This window comes from Artemia franciscana, chromosome 2, assembly GCF_032884065.1.
Source record: "Artemia franciscana chromosome 2, ASM3288406v1, whole genome shotgun sequence".
NCBI classification, from domain to species: Eukaryota; Metazoa; Arthropoda; class Branchiopoda; order Anostraca; family Artemiidae; genus Artemia; species Artemia franciscana.
Genome location: NC_088864.1, coordinates 56313095 through 56339147, shown reverse-complemented (window position 1 = coordinate 56339147; position 26053 = coordinate 56313095). Strand labels below are relative to the sequence as shown.

The following is a 26053-nucleotide window of genomic DNA, read 5'->3' as shown; positions in this document are numbered from 1 at the left end:
ATCCGACCTTGCGGGAAATGATTCTTCATGATCTTCTTAAAATAGATGGAGGAAAACAGACATCATTTAAAGTCTTATGACTTTCATGAAAAATCAATTGCTTAATTGGTTGAAGTTTTTGTGCAAAATGCAAGATTTTACTTTTTTTGATGTGAAGTGAAGTGAATCGCCAAAAGACCCCCTCTGTGTTGTAACACCTTAGGTTCCATGCACTTCCACAGTTGGATTTTTACAATTCGCTGCGAAAAGTTTACAACGTCCTTTTTCTATCAATCAATCTCAAAAATTCACAAACTTAATTTATACTTTCAACCTTTTGTTCTTCAGTTAATACTCCTCCGAGTAATTCTTCACATAGTTTTATCCGATGTTCTCTCATAAACCTTCTAATGTCTGTCCTGTAACATTCTGTGCGGACGCAATGTATGATGAGGTGTGCTGAGGTCTTTATCTGACCACAATAGATCCAATTCGGATCTTCTCCATAGAAACGAGAAAGATATGATTTTGAGATATGAAATGAGCTCCTTAAAGATATGATTATGAAAGATATTACTTTTTTCGATTATTTTTATTTGAGAATTAACGACGCTTCTTGACTACTAAGGTACCTGCGTCGACCCTACAGTGCATTCCTGCAGCGTGATTCGATCTCTGGGTCCCGTATTACCAAGCTAAGGTCAAATCCGCTGCGCCACCACAAGACACTTTTTTCGATTATTATTATTATTTAAGAATTAACGACGCTTCTTGACTACTAACGTCCTTGCTTCGGCCCTGCAGTGCATTCCTGCAGCGTGATTCAATCTCTGGGTCCCGTATTACCAAGCTAAGGTCAAATCCACTGCGCCACCACAGGACACACTTTTTTCGATTTTCGTAATATCGCATTTTGAATTATCTGCCATCTTATTCATTCGTCTGCAAGTCTCCGGTAACCATCTCAATTGGGAGTCTTCTAAGGGGAAATAGTAAACCAATGCAATACAATATACGGATGGGCCTAATGCTCGAGTTCTACAAATTTGGTTATGGATCGGATATGAGTCAAGAAAAAAATTGACAAATTTAGTGATAAACCAGGACAAGTACAAAGACCGAATTTTGTTGTGTGTAAACTGCCTACAACATATAACAACAATAAAATTTGCAAATGTTTAATGAATAGTAATAGGAGTTCAAATGGATTGTAATGAACATGTCGAATTACTCGATTTGCAAATGAGCGGGACTATCGTAATAAAAACAGCAATTTTACCAAACTTCTTTTATAGTAGCGAAATGGAACCAAATGAGCACCTTAAATCACCGAATTTACAAATAAGTGGAACTAGTGCGATAGAACTACCAAATCCACCAGAATTGGTAACGAATGGAAGCCAAATGAACTTGTCAAATTACCAAATTTGCAAATGAATGGAACAAGTACGATAAAACTATTGAATTTGCCAAATTCGATAACAAATGGGAACTAAATGAACACGTTAAATTACCAAACTATCAATTAAGTGGAACTAGTGCAATAAAACTACCAATCCACATAAAATGGGTAGCGAATGGAAATGAAATGCATACGTTAAATCATGCGATGTGGAAATAGACTGATAAGAAATATTAGAAATGAGCACTATGGCTTCATCACGATGCACATTTCTGCCGAAATATTTACCTTCGGCGAAAAATTTACGGAACACGAAAAAATTGGTCTGGGGGGCAACGCTCTTTTCACTCCACCTCCCTTTGGGATGCCCCTGATCCAGGTGCCTTTAGACTATGGTACATAAAATTATTTTAGTTGGACATGTGTATTCTACACGTTTTTTCTGTGAGTAAGACCACATTTTTCAGCTTTATTTCGTATTTGAGCGAAATTTATTCATTAGAAACGGTGGTCGTTACAAGTAAGCAAGAAAAATTGATTTGTAAAATTCTATTATCTTTTGAAGGTAATATTTTCTGCAAAATAAGAGATCTCTAATTAACAGTATGGTTTTTGCTCAGCATCTGGGGCATTTTTCTTGTAATTTCTTTATCCATGATCATGACCCTCCCACCTATAACTTAATTGTTACGCACCAGGCTTAAAACAAGCTCAGTAGTTGGCTATAGGCCCAGTGGCACCAATTTGGGGTGGGGGAGGTACATGTACCCTTATATTTAAGACATATTTATTAAATTTTTAGTTTCGTTCCAAGTGATCTAAAGTGTATAAAACCATATATATCAAGATTCTGATAGGCTAATTGTATATTGTTTCTTTGTCATTATTAGAGAAGCACCTCCATTTTTTAGCTTTTTGAAATCTCCCTCCAACAAGACTAAAAATGTATAAAGTGGGCTCCCTTACAGGTAACATTACCTATAGAGAAAAGCATATTAGTCCATAAGCCCTGCAGGCAGCAGGGAGAGATCAATATCCTTGATTTATTCAACAAAGAATTATAAAACTAAAAAAAAACCTCAAATGAGGTTTATTGGTAAAATTCTAGTTAATTGACTTCTTGCTATCTTGGAAAGGTTTTAGGTTAGGGATATTAAACTTTCAGGATGGTTTTACAGGCTAAAGTATGTCCTGGGAAGGTATTTTAAAGTACCCACATCCACTCATTCTCCCTCTAGAGGGCCCTGAAATTTGCCTACATGACAGGTCTATACCTTTTGAAATTTTGACAAAACAACATTTTACCTTAATTTTCAGTTGCTAGTTGCTTTTACTTTGCCTTTAGTTCTGAAAATGCAACACCTGTTATTTGAGTAGAATTTTGAGCTATATCAATGTTTGTTTTGTTTTTTTCAAAATTTAGGAAATGTATTTACATAACTATAAAATGGAATTGACCAAAGTTATGAAGCTGAAAACAATTTTGTTGTACTTCAATTAAGCAGAAGATCTACTTTGTAAGGTTTCACTTTTATAACACATATTTTTAAAGGTCATCAAAGGTCAGGGCCCTCTAGAGGGAGAAGGAGTAGAGGCAGTTGCTTCAAAATGACTTCCTGGGATGTACTTTAGTCTGTAGATTCATCACTGGAAGTTTCATTTTCCTACCCTAAACCCTTTCTGAGATAGCAAGAAGTCAATTAACTGGAATTTTACCAGTTTATTAAATAAATATAGAATACAGATCTCACCCTGCTACCTGCAGGGCTCATGGACTAATATGTTTTGCTCTACAGGTAATGTTACCTGTAAGCAAGCCCACTTTACACATTTTTAGATTGCCCCATGGAGGAGAAGGGTCAACCAGAAATGGATGCACTTCTAGAATTAGTGTTTCTAAGTTAAGTATCTCTTTATACAGTTTGTGACAATACTAAACTTTATCAATTTTAGTTTATTATTCATTCTTATTAATACACCTTTATGACTGTGCAGCTGGAAAGAGCAATCCCCTTCATCAGGGAAATAAAACAACTGATTTGTTTAATTTCATCAATTTATATAGCCCTCAAGTCACTCTTCCTTGTTATATCAACTGTCTGTAAAGACATAGTAGAAAGTTTCTCTGGGAAAAAAAGTCCACATGGAGGTCACAGTGCAATTGCAAAGTAATTGATCAGTTGAATAACACATATTCACTCTAATAAAAAACTTATAGTTCATCATAGGCTACTGGAGGCTACTAAAAGTCAAGTAAAATTTTGTTTTGAATCTTTTCATATAATATATTTGAGTAATTGAAGATATCTGCTGTAGAACCTGGCATACTTGGATTAAGGTAAGAATTTCAAGATTAGGCCTACCTAAGAGTACTGTTTGATTTTTCCAACTAGCCTAGATGTCAGTTATCCTAGGCTAATGGTTAAGCAGCTGGGCTGAGTACTGGGGCAAAGCTTCCAGTGGCAATTGTAGTATTGATAATATTAGTGTAAGATACCTTTTCTGAACTAGGCTAGTCTAACTAGGCCTACAATGAACAACAAAAGAGTACACTTTCTTGTTCATTCAACACTATCCAATGTTATCATGACAACTGGATATAGCCTTATGCTATTCACATAAATCTTTTGATCTTGAATTAATTTTGTGCTTAGGCTATCTCTCATCAGCAGCTCCATTATAATACCAATTAACACAAAAAAAGATAGACAACAACAAAACAGCCAACTTTGGAACAGTCTAAGCTGTGTTTTATGCTGTTCAAAAGGATGCTAATCCAGAGTGTGTCTCCTCAGAAGGATGGAAGTAGGACATTTTCTAGAAATTTGAGATTTTAATAAGATGTACAATAAGTATCCTAGTTGTACTCATAAGGTTTTCTGCTTTCTAGGTGTAATTGGACAATGTTCAGAGCAATAAAACTATAAAAAAATATTCATAAAATTTGTCTTCCAAAACAGAATTTTGTTGCTAATTTCTGATGATCTTAGGAACTATACAGAATATCAAATAATGGTAAAAGGTATTACTACCAGGTTTAAATTTGAAAAAAAATCAGTTGGTCCCAAGAAACTTGGTTGAGCATTAAGTGCTAAAATTCTGATTAAGTGGGGATTTTCTTAATGTTGAAATAAAACAAAACTTTAAAGCCATAATGGAAACTGTTAAATGAGGGATTTTGATCCTGAAAGCTACAAAAAATGACTTTAAAACTTTGTACAATTGTAAGTTCTGGTCTAAAAGCTTAATGAGCTTTTTTGTTTAGAATGCAGAAAAATGTGTTTTTCTGTTTTTCTTGCTCCAAAATTACCATCATTTTTCATGGGACTGTCAGTAGCTCCAAGTAAACTATCATTGTCTCTGTGTCCCCTCAATATAATATTTTGTCTAACATGTAAAAGTAATGTTTTTACAATCAGAACAGATTGGTTTTCTAGCACTTGAGTGTTCCCTCAAGAACCTTAACAACTGTTGATGTCATGCTAATGGGTAGATATTTTTCTGCAACACCCTTTCTACCTTTTTATGGCACTTGGTATTTACCAAGTGACATATAGCAATTGCAAATTCTGTCAGTCTGCTTGCCTGTCAGTCTGTCTGTTGGTCCTGGTTTTGCTAGTTTAGGCACTTCCAGATAAGCTAGGACAATGAAATTTCGCAGGCATATCAGGGACCAGACCAGATTAAATTAGAAACAGTCATTTCCCCAATTTGACCATCAGGGGGGCAGTGGGGGGATGGTTAATTTGGAAAAATTAGAAAAAATGAGGTATTTTTAACTTATGAAAAGGTGATTGGATGTTAATGAAATTTAATATTGTGAAGGATATTGTGTCTTAGAGCTCTTATTTTAAATATCAGAAAGATCTGGTGACATTGGGGGGAGTTGGAGTGGGAAACCTAAAATCTTGGAAAACACTCAGAGTTTAGGGATTGGGATGAAAATTGGTGGAAAAAATAAGCATCAGTCCTAGATACATGATAAACATAACTGGAATGGATCCGCTCTCTTTGGGGGAATTGGGGGGAGGGTCAACTCTGAAAAATTAGAAAAAAATGAGGTATTTTTAAATTATGAAGGAGTGACTGGATCTTAATGAAATTTCGTATGTAGAAGGACCTCGTAACTCAGATATCTTACTTTAAATCCTGACCGGATCCAGTGTCATTGGGGGGGGGGGGGAGTTGGGAGGGGGACTGGAAATCTTGGAAAAGGCTTAAAGTGGAGAGATCAGGATGAAACTTGGTGGGAAGAATAAGCACAGTTTGAAGATACATGATTGAAATAACAGGACTGTATCCGCTTTCTTTGGAGGAGTTGGGGGGAGGGGTAATTTGGAAAAAATTAGAAAAAATGAGGTATTTATAACTTATGAACAGGTGATCAGATCTTAATGAAATTTAATATTTAGAAGGATCTTGTGGTTCAGAGTTCTTATTTTAAATTCTGACCAGATCTGGTGACATTGGGGGGAGTTTGAGGGGGAAACCAGAAATCTTGGAAAATGTGAAAATTGAGGTATCTTTATCTTATGAATGGGTGATCTGATCTTAATGAAACTTGATGTATAGAAATATCTTATGTCTCAGATGCTCCATTTTTAATTCAATTCATATCCAGGGACATAGGGGGGCTGGAGGGGAGAAACACAAATCTTGGAAACCGGAAGTCTTGGAAAATGCTTAGAGTGGAGAGATTGGGATGAAACTTGATGGGAAGAATAAGCACAAGTTCTAGATACGTATATTGACATAATTGGAACGCGTCCGCTCTCTTTGGGGGAGTTAAGATGGGGTGTTAATTCGGAAAAATTAGAAAAATTGAGGTATTTTTAACTTAAGAATGGGTGACCAGATCTTAATGAAGTTTGATATTTAGTAGGAACCAATGTCTCAGAGCTCTTATTTTAAATCACGACCAGATCTGGTGAAATTGGGGGGAATTGGAGGAGGAACCAGAAATCTTGGAAAACACTTGGATTGGAGAGATGGAGATGAAACTTGGTGGGTAGAATAAGCAAATGTTATAGATATGTGATTGACGTAACCGGACTGGAGCCGCTCTCTTTGGGGGAGTTAGGGGGGTCCAGTGCTTTGGCGAATTTGATTCTTCTGGACGTGCTAGGACAATGAAAATTGGTTGGCGTGTCAATGACCTGCACAAGTTGTGTTGAAAAAAGTCGTTTCCCCCGATTCGACCATCTGGGGGGGGGGCTAAAGGGAGAGGAAAAATTAGAAAAAATGAGGTATTTTTAACTCACAAGTGGGTGATTGGATCTTAATGAATTTTGATATTTAGAAGGATCCTGTGTCTCAGAGCTCTTATTTTAAACCCCGACCAGCATTAAGCCTCTGATTTTCCTTTTAAATCAATCGATTGATTCTTAAAATTTTGTTAGAGCTCATGCCATATGAGCTCTCAGCTCCTGTTTAAATATAGGAATGAATTAGTGACATTTTAAAACTTTTGGTTACTCTGGGCTTCTTTGAACCCCTTTAATGACTCATTATGGAATCAGCCCCAGAAGCGATTATTGAATTTGGAAAGAGCCTACAAATTGGCATCAAGTGATGTATTCAATTTCTTCCTCGCCAAATTGTTTGGAGATATATACATTTAAGTTTAAAAAATCCTAGAATACTTACTTATGTCATTCAAATAGCCTAAACACTTAATTTTACTTTGCTCCCTCTTCCCTTGATGTGCAAATATATTTGCCTGTGCCTAAATTGTATATTTTCCATACATTCTTCATTTCTTATTTTTGTTGATGTTGCTTCTTTCCTTTTAAATCTATCAAACAGTTTGTGGTAACGAACTGCAGTGAGGAGCAACCCGACTCAATAGTAAACTAAAGTCTAAAAAACAAAATTTTGATACTAATAGATGCATAAGAAGAATTGGATTTTTATGCTGATTTTAAATATACGAGTTTCATCAAATTTAGTCTTACCAATCAAAAGATATGAACCTGAGAAAATTTGCCTTATTTTGGGAAATAGGGGAAACACCCCCTAAAAGTTATAAATTCCTAACGAAGATCACACAATCGCATCAGCATATCAGAGAACCCCACTGTAAAAGTTTCAAGGTCCTATTTACAAAAATGTGGAACTTCACACTTTTTGCCAGAAGACTGTTCATGGGTGGCTGTTTATTTTTTTCCCCAGGGGTGGTTGTATCGACACAGTGGTCCTAGAATTTCACAAGAGGGCTCATTATAACGGAAATTAAAAGTTCTAGTGCCCTTTTTAAATGACCAAAAAATTAGAGGACACATAGGCCTGCTCCCGCGCTCATTTTTTTCCCAGAGTCAACAGATAAAAATTTTGAGATAGCCATTTTGTTCAGCATAGTCGTAAAACGTAACAACTATGTCTTTGGGGACGACTTACTCCCCCACAGTTCCCGGGGTAGTGGCTGCAAGTTACAAACTTTGACCAGTGTTTACATACAGTAATGGTTATTGGGAAGTGTACAGACGCTTTCAGGAGGATTTTTTTGTTAGGAGGGGGATTTGGGGGAGTGAGCAATGTGGAAGGATCTTTCCTTGGAGGCATTTGTCACGGGGGAAGAGAAATTCCATTAAGGTGACCCAGGATTTTCTAGCATTATAAGAAAAACAATAAAAAAAATATGCAAAAGTTTTTCCATTGAAAGTAAGAAGCAGCATTAAAACTTAAAACGAACAGAAATTATTACGCACTTGAGAGGTTGATCTCCTAAATACCTTGCTCTTTACGCTAAATTACTTTTAATAATGTGTAAAGGATAGTATCATTTAATTATCTATTCAAGATTGTTTTCAAATGCAATTGCCCTAGGCTAATTACAAAACTTCATTGATTTATCTTTTTCATATCAGGATCATTTTGTCTTATGGACCAACTGTTGGTAAGACAATAGGAATACAACTATATTTAATGTCTGAAACTTATTCAGAAACTTGGCAAATCTAATTTTGTCATTTTACCGATGCCACCCGGGGAGGGGTGTGGGGGACGCTGGTCTCCCAAGATTTTTTTTTTTGGCGCCCTCTTTCCCAGGTTTTGTCTTCTTTTACTCTTTTATGAATAAATTTGTCACTGGGGTCAATTATCGACACCTTTGTCACAACCTCCCCCTCCCTAAGATTTTCCTCATTGGTGTCCTTGTCACATTTGGCTTCCCCCATGATTTTGCTCCTTGGTGCCCTTGTCACATTGGGCCTCCCCAAAGATTTTGCTCTAGATCCACCCCTGGCTGCAGGTACCTAAATTTGTTGTACTTAGAACTTGAATATGACAATAGCTAAAAAGGTGTGATTCAACATGCTGTTCCAGTGGGTGATTATCATAGGCAGCGCAATAGTGCTGCCTAAGTAAAGAGAAATGTGGGCACAATGTATTATAACTATTTTTTTTTTGGTTTTAGACTAGGGTACTTTGTATCAAAGGAGTTGTCATCGAAACTTCGAAAAGACCTCATTTGATTGGAAATTGAAAGGGCTAGTGCCCTTTTGAATAAATAAAAGTGATTGGAGGGCGATTAACCCCCCTCCCAAGCCCACTATTTCCTGAAACACATCCAATCAAAATTTTCAGATAGCCGTTTTGCTTAACGTTGTTGGAAGATCCGGAAACCATGCATTTGAGGATGACAACCCCCCTACGGCCCTCAGGGAAAGGGTTGTAAGTTTTGCCCTGGGGGCATATAAGGTTTATATAGAAAGGGTGATCATATAAAGTTCAGAGGGGGCTCATTGGATTGGTAATCAGAAGTTGTAGTGTCCTTTTTGAAGTTCAGAGTGATGTGAGGGTTGATACCCCCCCCCCCCACACACACCTCATAATTTCCCAAAATGCATCTGATAGAAATTTTGAGATGTCCATTTGTTGTCGTAGAAACTTCGGAAAAGACTCATTTGATTGTAAATTGAAAAGGCTAGTGCTGTTTTTTATAGTCGAGAATGATTGGAGGTCAACTAACCCCCTCTGATGCCCGCCATTTTCCCAAACACATCAAAGTTTTAAGATAGCCACTTAACCTGTTGTAGCACAGTGGATTGATGGTCTGCTTGGCAATACTGGGCCCAGGGTTTGATCCCCGCCGCAGCAAGGCTGGGTGACAAGCTTGCTACATGTCCCTGTAAAAAACACCCAGTACCTGAAACGTCGATTCGACGCCCTATGGACTAGCAATGGCTCTGGAGGATCTTTTTTTTCTTTATGATAGCCATTTAGTTCAACGTAAATGAAAGATCAGGAAATTAGAGGGACACCCTCCCTCTAGAGCCCTCAGGGCAAGTGCTGTAAGTTATGCCCCAGGGCATATAAGGTATGTATAGAAAAGGTAATCATATAAAATTCGGAGGGGCCTTATTGGATTAGTAATCAGAAGTTATAGTGCCCGTTTTAAGGTTCTTGGTGATCAGAGGGTGGATACCCCCGCCCATACACACACACCTCGTATTTTTTCAAAATGCATCTGATGGAAGTTTTGAGACGGCTATTTGTTGTTGTAGAAATTTTGAAAAGAGCTAATTTGATTGGAAATTGAAAGGAATGTTGTCCTTTTTAATAGTCAAAAGTGATTAGAGGATAACTAACCCCCATCTGACGCCCACGATTTCCCTAAACACATCCCATTGTGTTCATTGGATGGTTAATTCGAAGTTCTGCGTCCTTTTTAAGATTCAGAGTGATGGGAGTGGATACAACCCCTCCCCCCGCACACAGCTTGCTGAACTAAAAGCTTTTTGTTTTGATTTTAATGTAAAAATTATTTATGTTAATGAAATTTGCCCCAAAAATTCGGTGCATAAGTTAGAGGAATCTCACTTTCAAATCCCTGGATTAAATTTGTGTTGCAATTTGGATAACCCCGAGTGTTGTAGAGGAGTATCCTTATACTGCAGAACTAGACTGAGAGCTGAAACCATGAGTTATTTTCTTATTCACTCTACTAGTAGTCATGTTGAAAATAGATAACTGCGAAGACCACACTGCCTTTCCATGACGAAAGTAAAACAGTTCAAAATAGGGATGATACCTTTTTATTGACAGTGAATAGATATAAAATTTTTTAACTGGATATTTCGAACACATATACAGTGTTCATCATCAGCAGTAAATAAAGTTTTACTGCTGATGATGAACACTGTATATGTGTCTGAAATATCCAGTTAAAAATTTTTAAATCTATTCACTGTCAATAAAAAGGTATCATCCCTATTTTGAACTGTTTTACTTTCGTCATGTTGAAAATGTTTTTTTGAAACTCCATATTAGATCAGAATCATTTATATTAGGTGTAATTTACCACTGATCAATTTATTTCACACCTTTCCATATATGAACTATTATCAAAATTAGTTCACATGAGTATTCAACTGTTTTTCTGTCTGGAAATTTCTACATGACTGATGCTGATTGGTTTGAAGGAATAGGGTAATCCCCCCCCCTTCTGAAAGTAGCCCATCTTGTGTCGCCACAAATTCCCTTGCTGGCAAACTACTGGTACAGATTTTAAACCAACCAACATGATTCAGGCACCAACAGCAACCCTCTCTACTTGACGTAATTGTGACAGACGACCCTGAACAAGTTCTCTCTACATCTTATCATCCTGCTCTTGGAAGCAGTGACCATGTCTGTATCTTGACTGAGTTACAAGTAAAAAAAGACGAATAATAAGATAAAGAAATCTTTTACTGATTATAAGCAGATATGGTAGGAACTAGCAGAAACTATCGAAGGCTAAATGGGTGGGTGTAGTAGATAGTGGGGATATAGAGGAAAGCTACCAAATGTTTAAGGCACCTGTTTTAGATCTGAAAAGAATAACACCCGCGAATATTGGTCTTTACTGCTTAAAACACCTTCAAACCTGCCAAAAGAAGTAAAAAAAAGCAATGAGGAAAAAGATAAAAGCTTGGGCCAAGTAAAATTTAAATGTTATAACCACCATGATCAAACAGTTCGTGGTAACGAACTGTAGTAAGGAGCGATCCGGCTCAATAGTAACAAAAACTCTAAAAAATTGAATTTTGATATCAATAGCTACATCAAAAGAATCGCATTTTAATGCTGATTTTAAATATATAAGTTTCATCAAGTTTAGTCTTAGCCATCAAAAGTTACGAGCCTGAGAAAATTTGCCTTATTTAGGAAAATAGGGGGAAACACCCCCTAAAAGTCGTAGGATCTTAACGAAAATGACACCATCAGATTCAGCGTATCAGAGAACCCTACTGTAGAAGTTTCAAGCTCCTATCTACAAAAATGTGGAATTTTGCATTTTTTGCCCGAAGACAAATCATGGGTGCGTGTTTATTTGTTTGTTTTTTTTTTTGTTTTTTTTTTTTTCCCCCAGGGGTCATCGTATCGACCAAGTGGTCCTAGAATGTCGCAAGAGGGCTCATTCTAACGGAAATGAAAAGTTCTAGTGCCCTTTTTAAGTGACCAAAAAAATTGGAGGGCATCTAGGCCCCCTCCCACGCTCATTTTTTTCCCAAAGTCAACGGATCGAAATTTTGAGATAGCCATTTTGTTTAGCATAGTCGAAAATCATAATAAATATGTTTTTGGGGATGACTTGCTCCCCCACAGCCCCTGGGGGAGGGGTTGCAAGTTACAAACTTCAACCAGTGTTTACATATAATAATGGCTATTGGAAAGTGTACAGACGTTTTCAGGGGGATTTTTTTGGTTTTGGGGGTAGGGTTGAGGGAGGGGGCTATGTGGGAGGATCTTTCCTTGGAGAAATATGCCATGGGGGAAAAAAATTCAATGAAAAGGGCACAGGACGAATCTGGTCACGTTAGAAAAAAATGTCAAATTAAGAGCTTAATATACAATGCTGGGTGTTTGGAGCCTCTCTATTATGGAGTATAATTTGAAAATATCACAACTATACGAGCGATAAAACATATATACCACAACCATAACTCAACTAACGAAAGAACTGCTAAGAGATAACACAACTATAAAGCGAAAACAGGTGAAAACCAACGGGAAAATAAACGAACTAAGAGGTGGAAGGGGCCCAGAGAAAAAATATAGTCCTTTTTCAATTTTGAGCCTAACTTCCGCAAAGGAGTAATAATGTCAGAAGCCCCGAAATACCGAATTATTTTCTTTTCAAACACTTCGTGGTAAGGAACTGTAGTAAGGGGCGACCCGGCTCAATAGTAAACGAAACTCTAAAAAACGGAATTTTGATGCTAAAAGATACATCAAAAGATTCGAATTTTTACGCTGATTCCAAATATTAAGTTTCAATTAATTTAGTCTTTGTCATCAAAAGTTACGAGCCTGAGAAAATTTGCCCTATTTTGGAAAAAAGGGGGAAACATCCATTTAAAGTCACAGAATCTTAACGAAAATCACACTATCGCATTCGGTATATCAGAGAACTCTATAGCAAAAATTTCAAGCTCCTATCTAAAAAATGTGGAATTTTGTATTTTTTGCCAGAAGACAAATCACGGGTGCGTGTTTATTTATTTATTTGTTGTTTTTTTTTCCCAGGGGTCATCTTATCGACCAAGTGGTCCAAGGATGTCGCGAGAGGGCTCATTCTAACGGAAGTGAAAAGTTCTAGTGCCCTTTTTAAGTGACCAAAAAATTCGAGGGCAAATAGGCCCCCTCCCATGCTCATTTTTTTCCAAAAGTCAACAGATTAAAATTTTAAGATAGCCATTTTGTTCAACATAGTCGAAAACCATAATAACTTTGTCTTTGGGAATGACTTACTCCCCCACAATCCCTGAGGGAGGGGCTGCAAGTTACAAACTTTGACCAGTGTTTACATATAGTAATGGTTATTGGGAAGTGTACAGACGTTTTCATGGGGATTTTTTGGTTTGGGGGGTGGGGTTGATGGGAGAGGGCTTTGTGGGAGGATCTTTCCTTTGAGGAATATGTCACGGGGGAAGAAAAATTCAATGAAAAGGGCGCAGGATTTTCTAGCATTACTATAAAAAAACAATGAAAAAATAAATATGAAAACGTTTTTTCAAATGAAAGTAAGGAATAGCATTGAAATTTAAAACGAATAGAGATTATTACGCATATGAGGGGTTCTAAAAATACTTTAGCATAAAGAGCGAGGTATTTAGGAGGAGATAGATACCTCGCTCTTGATGCTAAAATATTTTTAGTAATTTCAACTATTTATTCTACGGCCTTTTTGATTCAGGGGTCATTCTTAAAGAATTGGGACAAAACTTACGATTTAGTGTAAAGAGCGAGGTATTAACGAGGGTACAAACCCCCTCGTACACATAATAAAAATATAAGAATATAAAAGTTTGTTACGTAAGTTAATTCTTAAGTTACGTATATTTTTTACTAATAAAAACGTTCGTTGAATATTAAAAGTTCTAGTAGCCTTTTTAAGTAACCGAAGAATTGGAGGGCAGCTAGGCCTCCTTCCCCACCCCTTATTTCTCAAAATCGTCTGATCAAAACTAAGAGAAAGCCATTTAGCCAAAAAAAAATTAATATACTAATTTCATTTCAATAATTTATGTGCGGAGAGCCAAAATCAAACATGCATTAATTCAAAAACGTTCAGAAATTAAATAAAAAAAACTAGTTTTTTTAACTGAAAGTAAGGAGCGACATTAAAACTTAAAACGAACAGAAATTACTCCGTATATGAAATGGGTTGTCCCCTCCGCAGTCCCTCGCTCTTTACGCTAAAGTTTTTAATTGTTTTAAAAAGTAGAATTGTGGCAAAGAGTCAAACTTTAGCGTAAAGAGCGAGGGACTGCGGAGGGGACAACCCATTTCATATACGGAGTAATTTCTGTTCGTTTTAAGTTTTAATGTCGCTCCTTACTTTCAGTTAAAAAAACTAGTTTTTTTTATTTAATTGCTTCAAGAATTGTAGAAACAGACTGAGAAATTTGACTTGGGAGGTTATGAGAGACTATGGGTTGATTGCGGCCAACTCTAAACAAAACCCAAAGATTTTCTGGGGTCTGCTGGACCTGATAGCCTACACCCAAGACTGTTGAAAGAAACAGCTGAATAATTTGCTGACCTAATTGCTATGATGTTTCAGATATCCCTCGCTTTCAAAATGCTCCCAAATGATTGGAAGCTGGCTAACATTAAGCCGATACAGAAGAAAAGGAGAAGGGATCTTGCCATTAATTATTGGCCTATTAGTCTTACATGAGTTGTATGTAAAGTGCTTGAGCATCATAACAAGGCACTGGTCTTCCACATTTAAGTGCTTGTTATGATCATAATAAACAAGGCACTGGTCTCCCACCTTAAAAACAACACTGCTTTGTAAAAGCCAACATGGCTTTCAATTAATCCGTTTAATTGATACTAACCTAATCAAGTCATACGATGTTGTGACTAAACTCTTAGATATTGGGCAACTTATATTGGGTAAAACTATGGTAAGACATTGGATAACATTGCTTAACCAAGCCATAGCTTTTTTTATAAAGTTCAACACCAATCATAAATTTTGAAATTAAAGGCATATGAACTGTGCAAATATATATAATAGCTTAGATAGAAGCCTTTCTAAGTGGCAGAACTCAGAGGGTGCTAATGTACAACTGCAATGGAAATGCTGTCTATTCTGAACTGCTACCTGTCATAAGTGTAGTGCCACAGGATACCATCTTAAGGCTGACATAATTCAGTATGTACTTCAACAACTGTAGAACCAACCTGAAGAATCTTTTTAGACTATATGCTGGTGACTGCAAGCTCCTATGACTGGTCCAACATGACCTAAATCAGTTGACTATGCAGGAAGATTTGAATGGACTACCCAGATAGTCATTGGACTGGTGTCTACAGTTCAATGCCTCAAAATGTAATGTTATACATCTTGGATGCAGCAATCCAAAACTTTCATATCACATAGGAGATGCTCAGCTTGAGGCAGTCTCTGAGGAGAAGGACCTGGGGTCATTGTTGACAATGAGTGAAAGTTTTATTGCCATATAGAAGCTCAGGTTTCAAAACCAAATCGAACCCTTGGGCTCATAAAATAGACATTCATCATTGACAACTAAGAAGATATGTTTCATTTTGAAACTATATAAAGCCATGGTTTGTCCTCACGTAGAAATTGGCATGACCCTAGCCTCTTCCCACTATAAGATGGACGTGACAGTACTTGAAAATGTTCAAAGAAGGGCAACAAAGCTTATCCCTGCACTGCAAGACAATTCCCACAAGGAACATCTCAATTCACTCAAACTCTTGCTTTTGTATACTGCAGGAAAAGAGGAGACTTAATAACAACTCGTAAGTTGCTAGAAAATGACTTCTTAAGTCTTATTTTCTCCCTCTTCCTCTCAGAAGTCCAGCAAGTATGCTTCTGGGGTTGACATAACCACCATAAACCAAGGAGCAATGGCTCATTATAAACAGATTGGTTTTAGTAGCAGAGCGAGCCATGTTTAGCTTTGTCTGTATGACCAATTAATAGTTCTGAAAAATTGTCCACTATGCCATGACTCTTAAAGTTTTTCAAGGCTATACTATGGTAACAGGGTATGGCCGTGGGAAAATCAAAAGATAATATATTCACCATGGTTTTTAAATTATTTGCAATTTCCTAGGAATGGCTTGGAGGATTGAGTTCAAAATTTTGCTGGGAAAGGAACGGAGACGATATGACGAAAGGAGAGAGATGTCAATCTTTGTGTTAAAAAGGAAGGAAGGGGATGAACTATTTTTGTCCCCAATCCATCAAATGTTTTTACATCATAAGTCATTATGGGATTTCAAACACGCTCATAGTTAATTATTGAAGCAAATAATAAGAGTGTGGGTTACCAGGCTATCGAATATTGAAAGTGTAATGTAAATAAATCAAAAGACACTATGAATACCAAGGTTAATAAAATAGGTATCTTCAGCACCTCAAGAATGGCCCGGAATGGCTGTTGAAATTTGCAGGAGGTGCTGGGATTCAAATAAACTTCAACATTTTGCCTGGGAGAGCTGGCAACTGTAAACCTGAAGTTGCTATACATATTAAAGTGTTTGAAATAGAATGTCCGCATTGTCTTGGCAATGGCTTGGAGAATGCAAGTTGAAGCAGTGGAAGTTTTTGGGGCAAGTGGATTTTATATTTTGCGTTGAGGAGGGGAGGCTAAAAAAGCTTTGGCTTTCATCCACCTAAACATTATTGCAGTATAAGCCCACTATTGAATTTAGCATCATTTCACATCGAAGTAGCAAGGTAAATCAATTGACACAATGTTGTACCTTGTTATCAAACTAGTATATCTGCAATGTCTTGAGAATGACTTGAGGTATCAAGTTGAAACTTTCAGGAAACTGAGTGAGGCCAAGTAGGTTTCTAATTTATTCTTGGAAAGTGTAGCTACCTAACGTTTCTACCTAAAATACCTAAATCTACCTAAACTTTTTTGTGGTACAAGCTCCTGTGGGACCTATAATCGATTTAGCAAGGTAAGTAGCAAGACATTACATGATATGATGCCAGGTCATCAACACACTATATCCGTCTTTTCATAGGAACATCTTCGGAGATCAAGTTGAAACTCTCAAAGAGTTTTTTTGGGAGGGGGCAAATGAATTTTGTTCACTGAATTTGTGGAAGGGGAGGGGGTAAGACAGAGAGTCTAAAGATTTTGGTCTCTAAACTGTTCTAAAGTGAGACCATGAGGCCCTGTTGGACTAAAATCTGTTCCCAGTGAAGTAGCAATGTATACTAAAAGAAACTGTGTGTGTTTTGAAAATAGTATGTCGGTATTATCTTATGAACAGCTTGGGCAATCGCTTGTAATTTTAGAGGGCATTGGGGCTCCAAGGTGACCATGGTTTTGACTTTTGGAGGGGCAGAGGAAACAGAACAAAAATAACCCTATACAGATGTAGGGTTACTGGTTCCTATGCCTTCTAAAGGCCAGAACATCATTTGTACTCTACTGGAAACAAAATATAAACATTATTTTTTGGTTATATTGTTGAAAAATAAAAACCGCCGGAAGTTAGTATCATTCCATATTAAAAAATCAGTATACTTTCTTTAGTTCTTTCCAACAATCTTGATTATTCCAGTTATGTTCTTTTTAATTGATGTTTGATGAAAGAAAACTAGACTATTCAAAATGTACATTGCTTATACAACACAGATGACTGTCAAGTCCTTGGAGGGATTGAAAGGGAGGGAGGTAGGGCTCCTCTTATTCATAAGCCTTGATTAGCCATGTGAAATTGTTATTTTTGTTGTGCTGTTCCGTGACATCAACTGGGAGAGGAGGCTTTTGACTCCCTAGGATTTTTGCTCCCGCTTAGATCTTGGAAAAAATGCACCCCCCTGTAGATTCTAAAAAGCACATTTTGGTCCCCAAAACTAATTTCTGTGGATCAACACCACTGGTTATGTTGTTGAAGTTACAAAAAATACAAAAGTTAGTGCTTGAAATACAAATCGTTTTTAGTAAAGCCCAAAAGACGTTCAGAACTTTAGACGGTATAGGGGGCAGTGATCCTGCTCCGGTTTGTGGTAATTTTCATTCATTTTAAGTTTGACTGGACTATTTATGCGAATTTCGCTTGGTTTTAGTATTTATTCTCTCATTTTCTCAGTGTCTGTTATCTTCACGCATGATGTGGCTATTAATTTTAAATTTTGTTTTCTAAACCTTTTTTTTGAAACAAGTTTTTTTTAATTAATTATAAACACAGTAGGCACAGGTGTTTGAAAATGACAATTTCAGAATTTCATCCAGCTCACTCTGGTAAGAATTTCGTTGCACTTAGTATGGAATTTTAAACATACTGATGAAGTAATTATTTTACTCTGCTCTTGTTAGAAGGGGAACCTCAGTGGTTAACTTTTTTGGCTAACTAAATTTTACCAAAAGAATTCGGGGTTGATGTTGCTTTTCTTCTGGATGAATTCGTCAGTTATGTCTCTGTTGTGCTTAAATAAATATCCAGCAAAAGTATATTTTGTATGATTCTTCATTTTCAAGACCTGTCCAGGCCTATCACTGTCATGCCACAGGTGAAACCGAAACTGCAGATTGTCATGCTTTTATTAGTTTCAAATGAGTGGACCTTCTTCTAATTTTAATTTTCTCTCGAATTTTTAAAGAGGGTGGTGGCTGACTCGGTATATTGAAGAGGATGTCGTACCGAGGTAGAATAGGTGTACGATAGAAATTTCTGCTCGGCAGTTAGGATATCAGAGCTAAACATCAGTTGCAGGGAAGAGATATTTTTCAAGAATACTATCACTGTCTTGCTGGCAATAGATTATTGTAGCAATAGATTGCTACAATAGATTGTAGCAACATGGAGCTTCCAACTTTGCAGAACTTTATGCTTTGAAGCTGAGCTTTGTCTTGCTTTGGGCAATAAACAGGGCACTTAAGTGTTGTGAGGAAATTAATGGACAATTGGAATTTTGTGTGGTTACGCACAACAGCACAAAGCTGTGATAAATATTTGTAAGTTTGCAACATAATTTTTGAGTTTCTTTCAGATCTCGCATGAAAAGACCAAGATGACTTGGCCCCAATCATCTACATCCATACATACATATCTTTGGGAATTTTTGGTACCTGAAAATGGTATGTACAATATAACTGTATTCTACAAAATAATAGTTGAAAAATTTAGATTTGTCTATCTTTTTTTGTATGTGGGATTTTTGAGATTTTTGGTTTGTATATGGAAATGATGTGTGGAATAAACTTTGTATAATCCGGGTTGCAGCAGTAGCTAGCAACCCAGTTAGAGACGATCACGTTCCATAATAAAAAGTCAAATAGCCCATAACTCCTAAAAATAGAGTTAGATCAAAACACATACTACACTACTAGAATTGCCTTATCCAAATCCCCTATGTAGGAAACTTATAGATCCTTGGCTTGAATAACGAGAAAAACCCATTGGCTTGAAAAACAAGAAAAGTGGCGGCACGCACGATTATCTTTATTGACGGTATCTTTTTCCTATATATACTGTATCGACGGCATCGATTTTCCTCCGCAACTGGCAGATATACATATATATATATATATATATATATATATATATATATATATATATATATATATATATATATATATATATATAAAGAAAAGTGGCGGCACGCACGATTATCTTTATTGACGGTATCTTTTTCCTGTATATTCTGTATCGACGGCATCGATTTTCCTCCGCAGCTGGCAGATATACATATATATATATATATATATATATATATATATATATATATATATATATATATATATATATATATATATATATATATATATATATATATATATATATATATATATATATATATATATATATATATATATATATATATATATATATGGAGGAATGCTGTACGTGATAACCTGTTCCACACACGGAGAATTCCCTCTCCCGCTTTGTAGAATGATTAAGTGGATCGTATGTTTCCACCCTTTTCCATATAAAAGCACGCAAGCACCCCAATACTATTGATTTTTTGTTTATTCAGCACACCCGCCTGTTACAGTGTTATTAATTTTCTAACTGGACCTAGACAGATTAAGTTAGCTATTGAATCAGTGAGATGTTACATTATATAGCTTTAGATATTTTATTGGATAAATGATTACGTATTGAAGATTCATCCTAGAACAAGAAATCTAAAGAATGAAAGCTTTTTTTATACGTAAAAGTTTTATTAATAAAAAAGAACATTATAAAATCATGAAATCACAGAAAAAGTTATTAAATCTGAACAAAAGGAAAACAAAACGTGAACAAAGCTGATGTAAGATAAAATATAAGTACAAACAAGGGTGACTTAAAGAAAGGTCCTAGCAACCAATTCCGGGGAGGGAGGGGTGGAGGGTGGTTATTACAGTAAATTTGAGCTATACTAAGAGATATTTCTGAGAGGTCTTAAGGAAAATGCTAAGTCTCTATAGCTTTATTAAGCGCACCTGCCTGTTACATTGTATCAATTTAAATCTTGACATTAGCAAAAGCCCATTTTGAACGAGCTGGAAGCATTACACTTCATGCAGCAGAAGTCTTATTACCTACAATAGTAATAATAGAAAAAATATCAAATTCAAAATACGTTTTCTTGCTATTAGATCTTACTCCCCCTCTGTCAAAAAATTCTTATAACACCTTCGAAGTTTTAATGAAAATGCCTCATTTCTTTGAGCCATACTATGCGTTCCTGGTTGACATATATAGCCTTCATATATATATATATATATATATATATATATATATATATATATATATATATATATATATATATATATATATATATATATATATATATATATATATATATATATATATATATATATATATATATATGTATATATATATATATATATATATATATATATATATATATATATATATATATATATATATATATATATATATATATATGTATATATATATATATATATATATATATATATATATATATATATATATATATATATATATATATATATATTTAGCATTCATCATTCCTGCTCTATCCAGGCTTTATCAGTTTCAGCCAATCCCTCCGATTCTGGTTCCGTCAGTTTCGGTTCCTCCTCTTCTGTTCCCGATTCCACGATTCCGGTTCCGCCAGTTCCGCTCCGAGAGTATTACCTGAATATTGCAAGTAATTATCAAAATCTAGAATGGTTCTAGCAAAAGCTTGACTCTTACTATCAAAATATTATCAGGCATTACGAGATTTATCTATTGCATTGTCAAAACCTGAATTGTTATTATCAAAATCTTGCAAGTTATTTACAAATCTTGCACGGTAGTATCGAAATGTTACATGACATTAATAAAATATTTTCTGGTACTATCAAAACGTGTCTGATATTGTCAAAATCTAAAGTGATATCATCAAAATCCTATTTGCCATTACCGAAATTTAACGTAGTACAATGAAATTATATCCTCCGTTATCAAGATTATCAAAATCTTGCCATGTATTACCAATATGACGTGTGGCACCATGTACATCCTGTCGGATATTATCAAACATCTTACGCTACATTATCAAAATCTCGACGGATATAATGAAATTTCTCTATGATATTATCAAAACCTTACCTGATATTACCAAATCTTGTAAGATATTAACAAAACCTTGCATGGTATTATGAAAATCTCAATTTGATATTAACGAAAATATTTTTCTTGTATTATGATAACGTGTCTGATTTCTTCAAATCTAACATGATGTTATCTAAATTGTGTCTTCTATTACCGAATTTAACATAGTAAAATTGAATCGTGTCTGTCGTTATCAAGATTATCAAAATCTTGCCAAGTATTACATACTCTTGTATGATACTATCAAGATCCTGTCCGAAATTATGAAACATCTTGAACTACATCATCAAAATCTGGTTTTGATATTTTCATAAAGGATTCTCATTAAACCAGTCGAGATTTTGATAATGTAGTGCGAGATGTTTCATATTATCAGATATGATTTTGATAGTATCTTACAAGAGTTTGGTAATACTTGGCAAGATTTTCATAATCTTGATGATGACGGACACGATTTGATTGCACTATCTTAAATTTGGTAATAACAGACACGATTTAGATAACATCATTTTAGTTTTGATCACATTCAGACACGCTGTGATACTACCATTAAACCATTTTTGTTAATATCAGTTAGAATTTTCATAATACCATGCATGATTTTGTAAATTACATGCAAAATTTTGATAATACTGTTTAAAGTTTTGATAATATCGCAGAGGCTCTAATTATATCCGTGTGAGATTTTGATAATATAGCATGAGATATTTAATAATTTCAGGCATGATTTTGATAATATCACACATGATTTTGGTACTGCTTGATAATATTTTGATAGTACCAGACACGATTTTGCTAGCATCGTTCGAGATTTAGATTATGACTTGCAAGATTTAGGTAATACCAGAAAGGATTTTCTTAATATCTCACAAGACACTGGAAATACAAGACACGATTTAAATATTTATACATGATTCGGTAATATCGTGTAAGACTGTGATAATATCATGTAAGGTCTTGATAATGTTTAACAAGATTTTGATTATCTGGATAGTATCATGCAAGAGTTTTGTAATACTTGGCAAGATTTTGATAATCTTGATAATGAGAGATATGGTTTCATTGTACTACGCTAAATTATAGTAATAGCAGACAGGATTTTGATGACATCATCTTAGACTCTGACAATATCAGAGACGTTTTGATAACACCAGAAAATATTTATAATGTCAGTTAAGATTTTGATAATACAGTGCAAGATTTTTTTAATAACTTGCATGAGTTTGATACTACCAGTTCAGGTTTTGACAATGCAATAGATGATTCTTGTTATATTAGGCAAGATTTTCATAGTGTAGTGCAAGATGTTTCATAATATTAACCGAGATTTTGATAAAACCTCACAAGATTTTGTAATACCGGATAATATTTTGATAGTAACAGACACGGTTTGGCTAGAACCATTCTAGGTTTTGATAATAACATGCAAGATTTAGGTAATACCTGAGAGGATTCTCATAAAATTTGACAAGGCTTTGATAATACAAGACAATATGTTTTAATATTTAACAGCATTTTGTAATATCATGCAAAACTCTGATAATATCATGTAAGGTTTTTATAATTTTTGACAAGATGTTAATAATCTCTATAATAGCTCACACGATTTTGATATCACTCTGTTAAGTTTTAAAGTTTAAAAGATACTTTGAAAGATAATGAAATCTCGAAAAAAAACATTGAAAAGAATCTTTTATAGTATTTTTTCACATCCCAGTGTGTATCGTCATTACGGAACAACCCGCATGTGTGTCCTCCTCAGTTACAAGCGGGGGACTCCCCATGGAACCTGAAGAAGCAAGTCACGTGAGAATGCGTCATTTCTTACCCTGGTAAACATTCCTCATTATGTAAGAATTAAAAAAAAGCATGAATAAAACGTTTTCAAGGAAAATGTCTTTAAAAAGTCTTGAAATGCCTTGAAACTTCTTGAAAAACTTCTTGAAGAAAATTTCTCAAAAGCGTTTTGAAATGTCTTTAAACGTCTCGAAGAATGTTTTCAAGAAAACACTCTCTATGAAGGAACATTTATGTTTGCATCTTGACTAGCGGCCCCTGAAGGTTTTTCCTGGCCCTTGTAGGTTTTTGAACAATCAAATAAACTATGATGCAGCATCTATGTTTGCATCTTGATTTGGCGGGGGCCTGAACTCTAAGAAGTCCCATTACTTAACTGGGGGGCCTGAAAGTTATCAGACTGCTTTGTTTCAGGTTCTCGGAGGCTTTTTGAACAATCAAAGAAAACTTTACTTGGTGGGGCTCTGAAGGTTTTTTCCTTCCCCTCGCGGGTTTTTTAAGTAACTAACATAACAGACACTGGCATCTCTTAGAAAACAAATCCTCTTACGTCACAAGAACCTGCATCTCCTAGAAAACATTTTCTATTACGTAACAAATATCTGCGTCTTGAAGGAAATTAATAACACCTATCTTGAAGAAGTTTTTTTTTTTTTTTAATTGTCGGGATCGGGATTCGAAAGGCATAGGGCTGCCATGAAATCCGAAAAGGCCTCACTACTAGTGACAAAAGGAATTTATAAATACTTCTTGGGGTAAAAGCGTCCCAAAATATAAACTTCAGAAAATACTAAAGACTTTTGTTATTTTACTCTTTGCTATTCAGAAATTAGCTTATTGCATAGATTTAGACTCTTTTTTTAATTTGGGACCATAGTGAATGGCCAATATTAATTGCTCATTCAATAAAGGCCTTTGAATAAAATCATAAATTACTCAATTATTATCTTCAAGACATTTTTTTTCGTTTTTCTTCTTTTTTTTCATTTTTACAGAAATGAATTCTGTAAAATGAATCCGAACTGAGATTAAATAATAAAAAACATTTTTTTTTTAGTAAAGAGCAAAGGTGTTTTTGAGTAAAAGGGGCAAGAAGGGGCTCTCGCCAGAAGGTTAAATTTTAATCGTAAAAAAGAATTTGAAAAAAAAATGCAAATGTTGATATGTTTAGTAATTTTTGTTAGAAAACACCCTCCCTTCCTAAAAAAAGATCACACCCTCTCCCCCGAAAAAATCCTAGATAATGCTCTGTAAAAATTATATTGATCGAAATATTTATTGTTCTTAATGAAATACAGTTTAGAATTTGTAAAGCCAAAGAAAGCACTGTTTGTTTGTAAACATCGAATAGTTAGGGGACGTCATTTTTCTTTGTTGCGTTGTTGTTGATGTTATAACAAATAAAAACCAAATTAATTTCTAAATTAATTATTTGATAACGCTATAATAATTAATAACTAAAATTCGAATAACAATCGAGGTCACGCGAAAGAAAACATATGTTTACAAAAACAGTTTTATGTCTAAATTCTTCTTTTTCGGTTTGTTTTCTTTAAACATATCGAGCAATGGTGCCAAAAATTACATTGTGAAAATGAAAAGTTTTCATTTTTCAAAAAATCTATTTTACTCGTTGAAATGAATTTTTGCAATGACAAATTTATTCGGCTCTTTTGTTCATTTTAGAGAAATAACCTTAGTGTATATCAGTCGAGTGAACTAGATTGATATTTTAAAATATAATTGCATTAGTTTCAAGAGCTTTTGTTTACCTATTTATTTCTCAATGATGTATTGGTAAAAGAGAAATTACTTAAAATATACATTTCTTTCACTAAAGCGCGAATGACACTCTATCTACAATTTAAGTGGAAGGGAGACGACTTCCCAGTTCATATGTCTAGTAATTTCTCTTCGTTTCGAGTTTAGGTTGAATATCTGTTTTGTTTTTAGTACATTACATGTTTAATGCTGGTTTCATTTTTATTAAGTCTAATATCTGTTTCTTTTAACTTTTAGTTCGTTATAATTTCTGGTAGTTTTTTTTTTTTTTTGCTCTGCTCAAGACATAGTTTGGGTCTCTGTTTTTGTTTAAAAAAAACTTGTTTTTTTATTTAATAACTAGAAGAGTTACGTTATATTTTTTCTTCACTTGATTTGCCGAAGCAGTATGGAATAAAATAAAAAAAAATTGTTGCAGTGTCTCTAATGTGTAAATTAAATAAGAAAAACAAGTTTCTGTAACTGAAAGTAAGGAGCGACATTAAAACTTAAAACGAACTGAAATTATCCCGCATACGAAAGAGGTTGTCCCCTTGTCCAACGCCTCGCTTTTTACGCTTAAGTTTGCCTCTTTCTCACGACTCGACTTTTTAAAACAATGAAAAAACTTTAGCGTAAAGAACGGGGCGTTTAAGAGGGAACAGCCCCTTTCATATAAGGCGTAATTTCTGTTCGTTTTAAGTTTTAATGTCGCTCCTTACTTTCTGTTGAAAAAACTAGTTTTTTTTAGCGTTTTTGAATTAATGCATGTTTTGATTTTGGCTCACCGTTCATGAATAATTAAAACAAAATTTGCATAATAATTTTTTGTGGCTAAATAAATTCCTCATAGTTTTGATCGGACGATTTTGATAAAAAAAAGGGGTGGGGGAAGAGGCCTAGTTGCCCTTCAATTTTTGGTTACTTAAAAATGCAACTAGAACTTTATATTTTTTAGCGAACGTTTTTATTAGTAATAAATACACGTAACTTACGAATTAACTTACGTAGCGAACTTCTATATTTGTATTTTGTTTTTGTTAC

At 35.0% G+C, this 26053-nt stretch overlaps 1 protein-coding gene across 2 annotated transcripts in view; it reads left to right on the top strand.

Annotated features, from left to right (window-relative positions):
• Positions 1–1883: 1883 nt before the first annotated feature.
• Positions 1884–26053, top strand: part of LOC136043802 (spermine synthase-like) — an 89814-nt gene continuing 65644 nt past the window's right edge. For both annotated transcript variants that reach the window (XM_065728722.1, XM_065728721.1), the window contains exons 1-2: positions 1884–1946; positions 18867–18954. In XM_065728722.1, the coding sequence (XP_065584794.1) occupies positions 18888–18954 (67 nt within the window). In that variant the 5' untranslated portion in view covers positions 1884–1946; positions 18867–18887. The remainder of the gene's footprint in view (positions 1947–18866; positions 18955–26053) is intronic.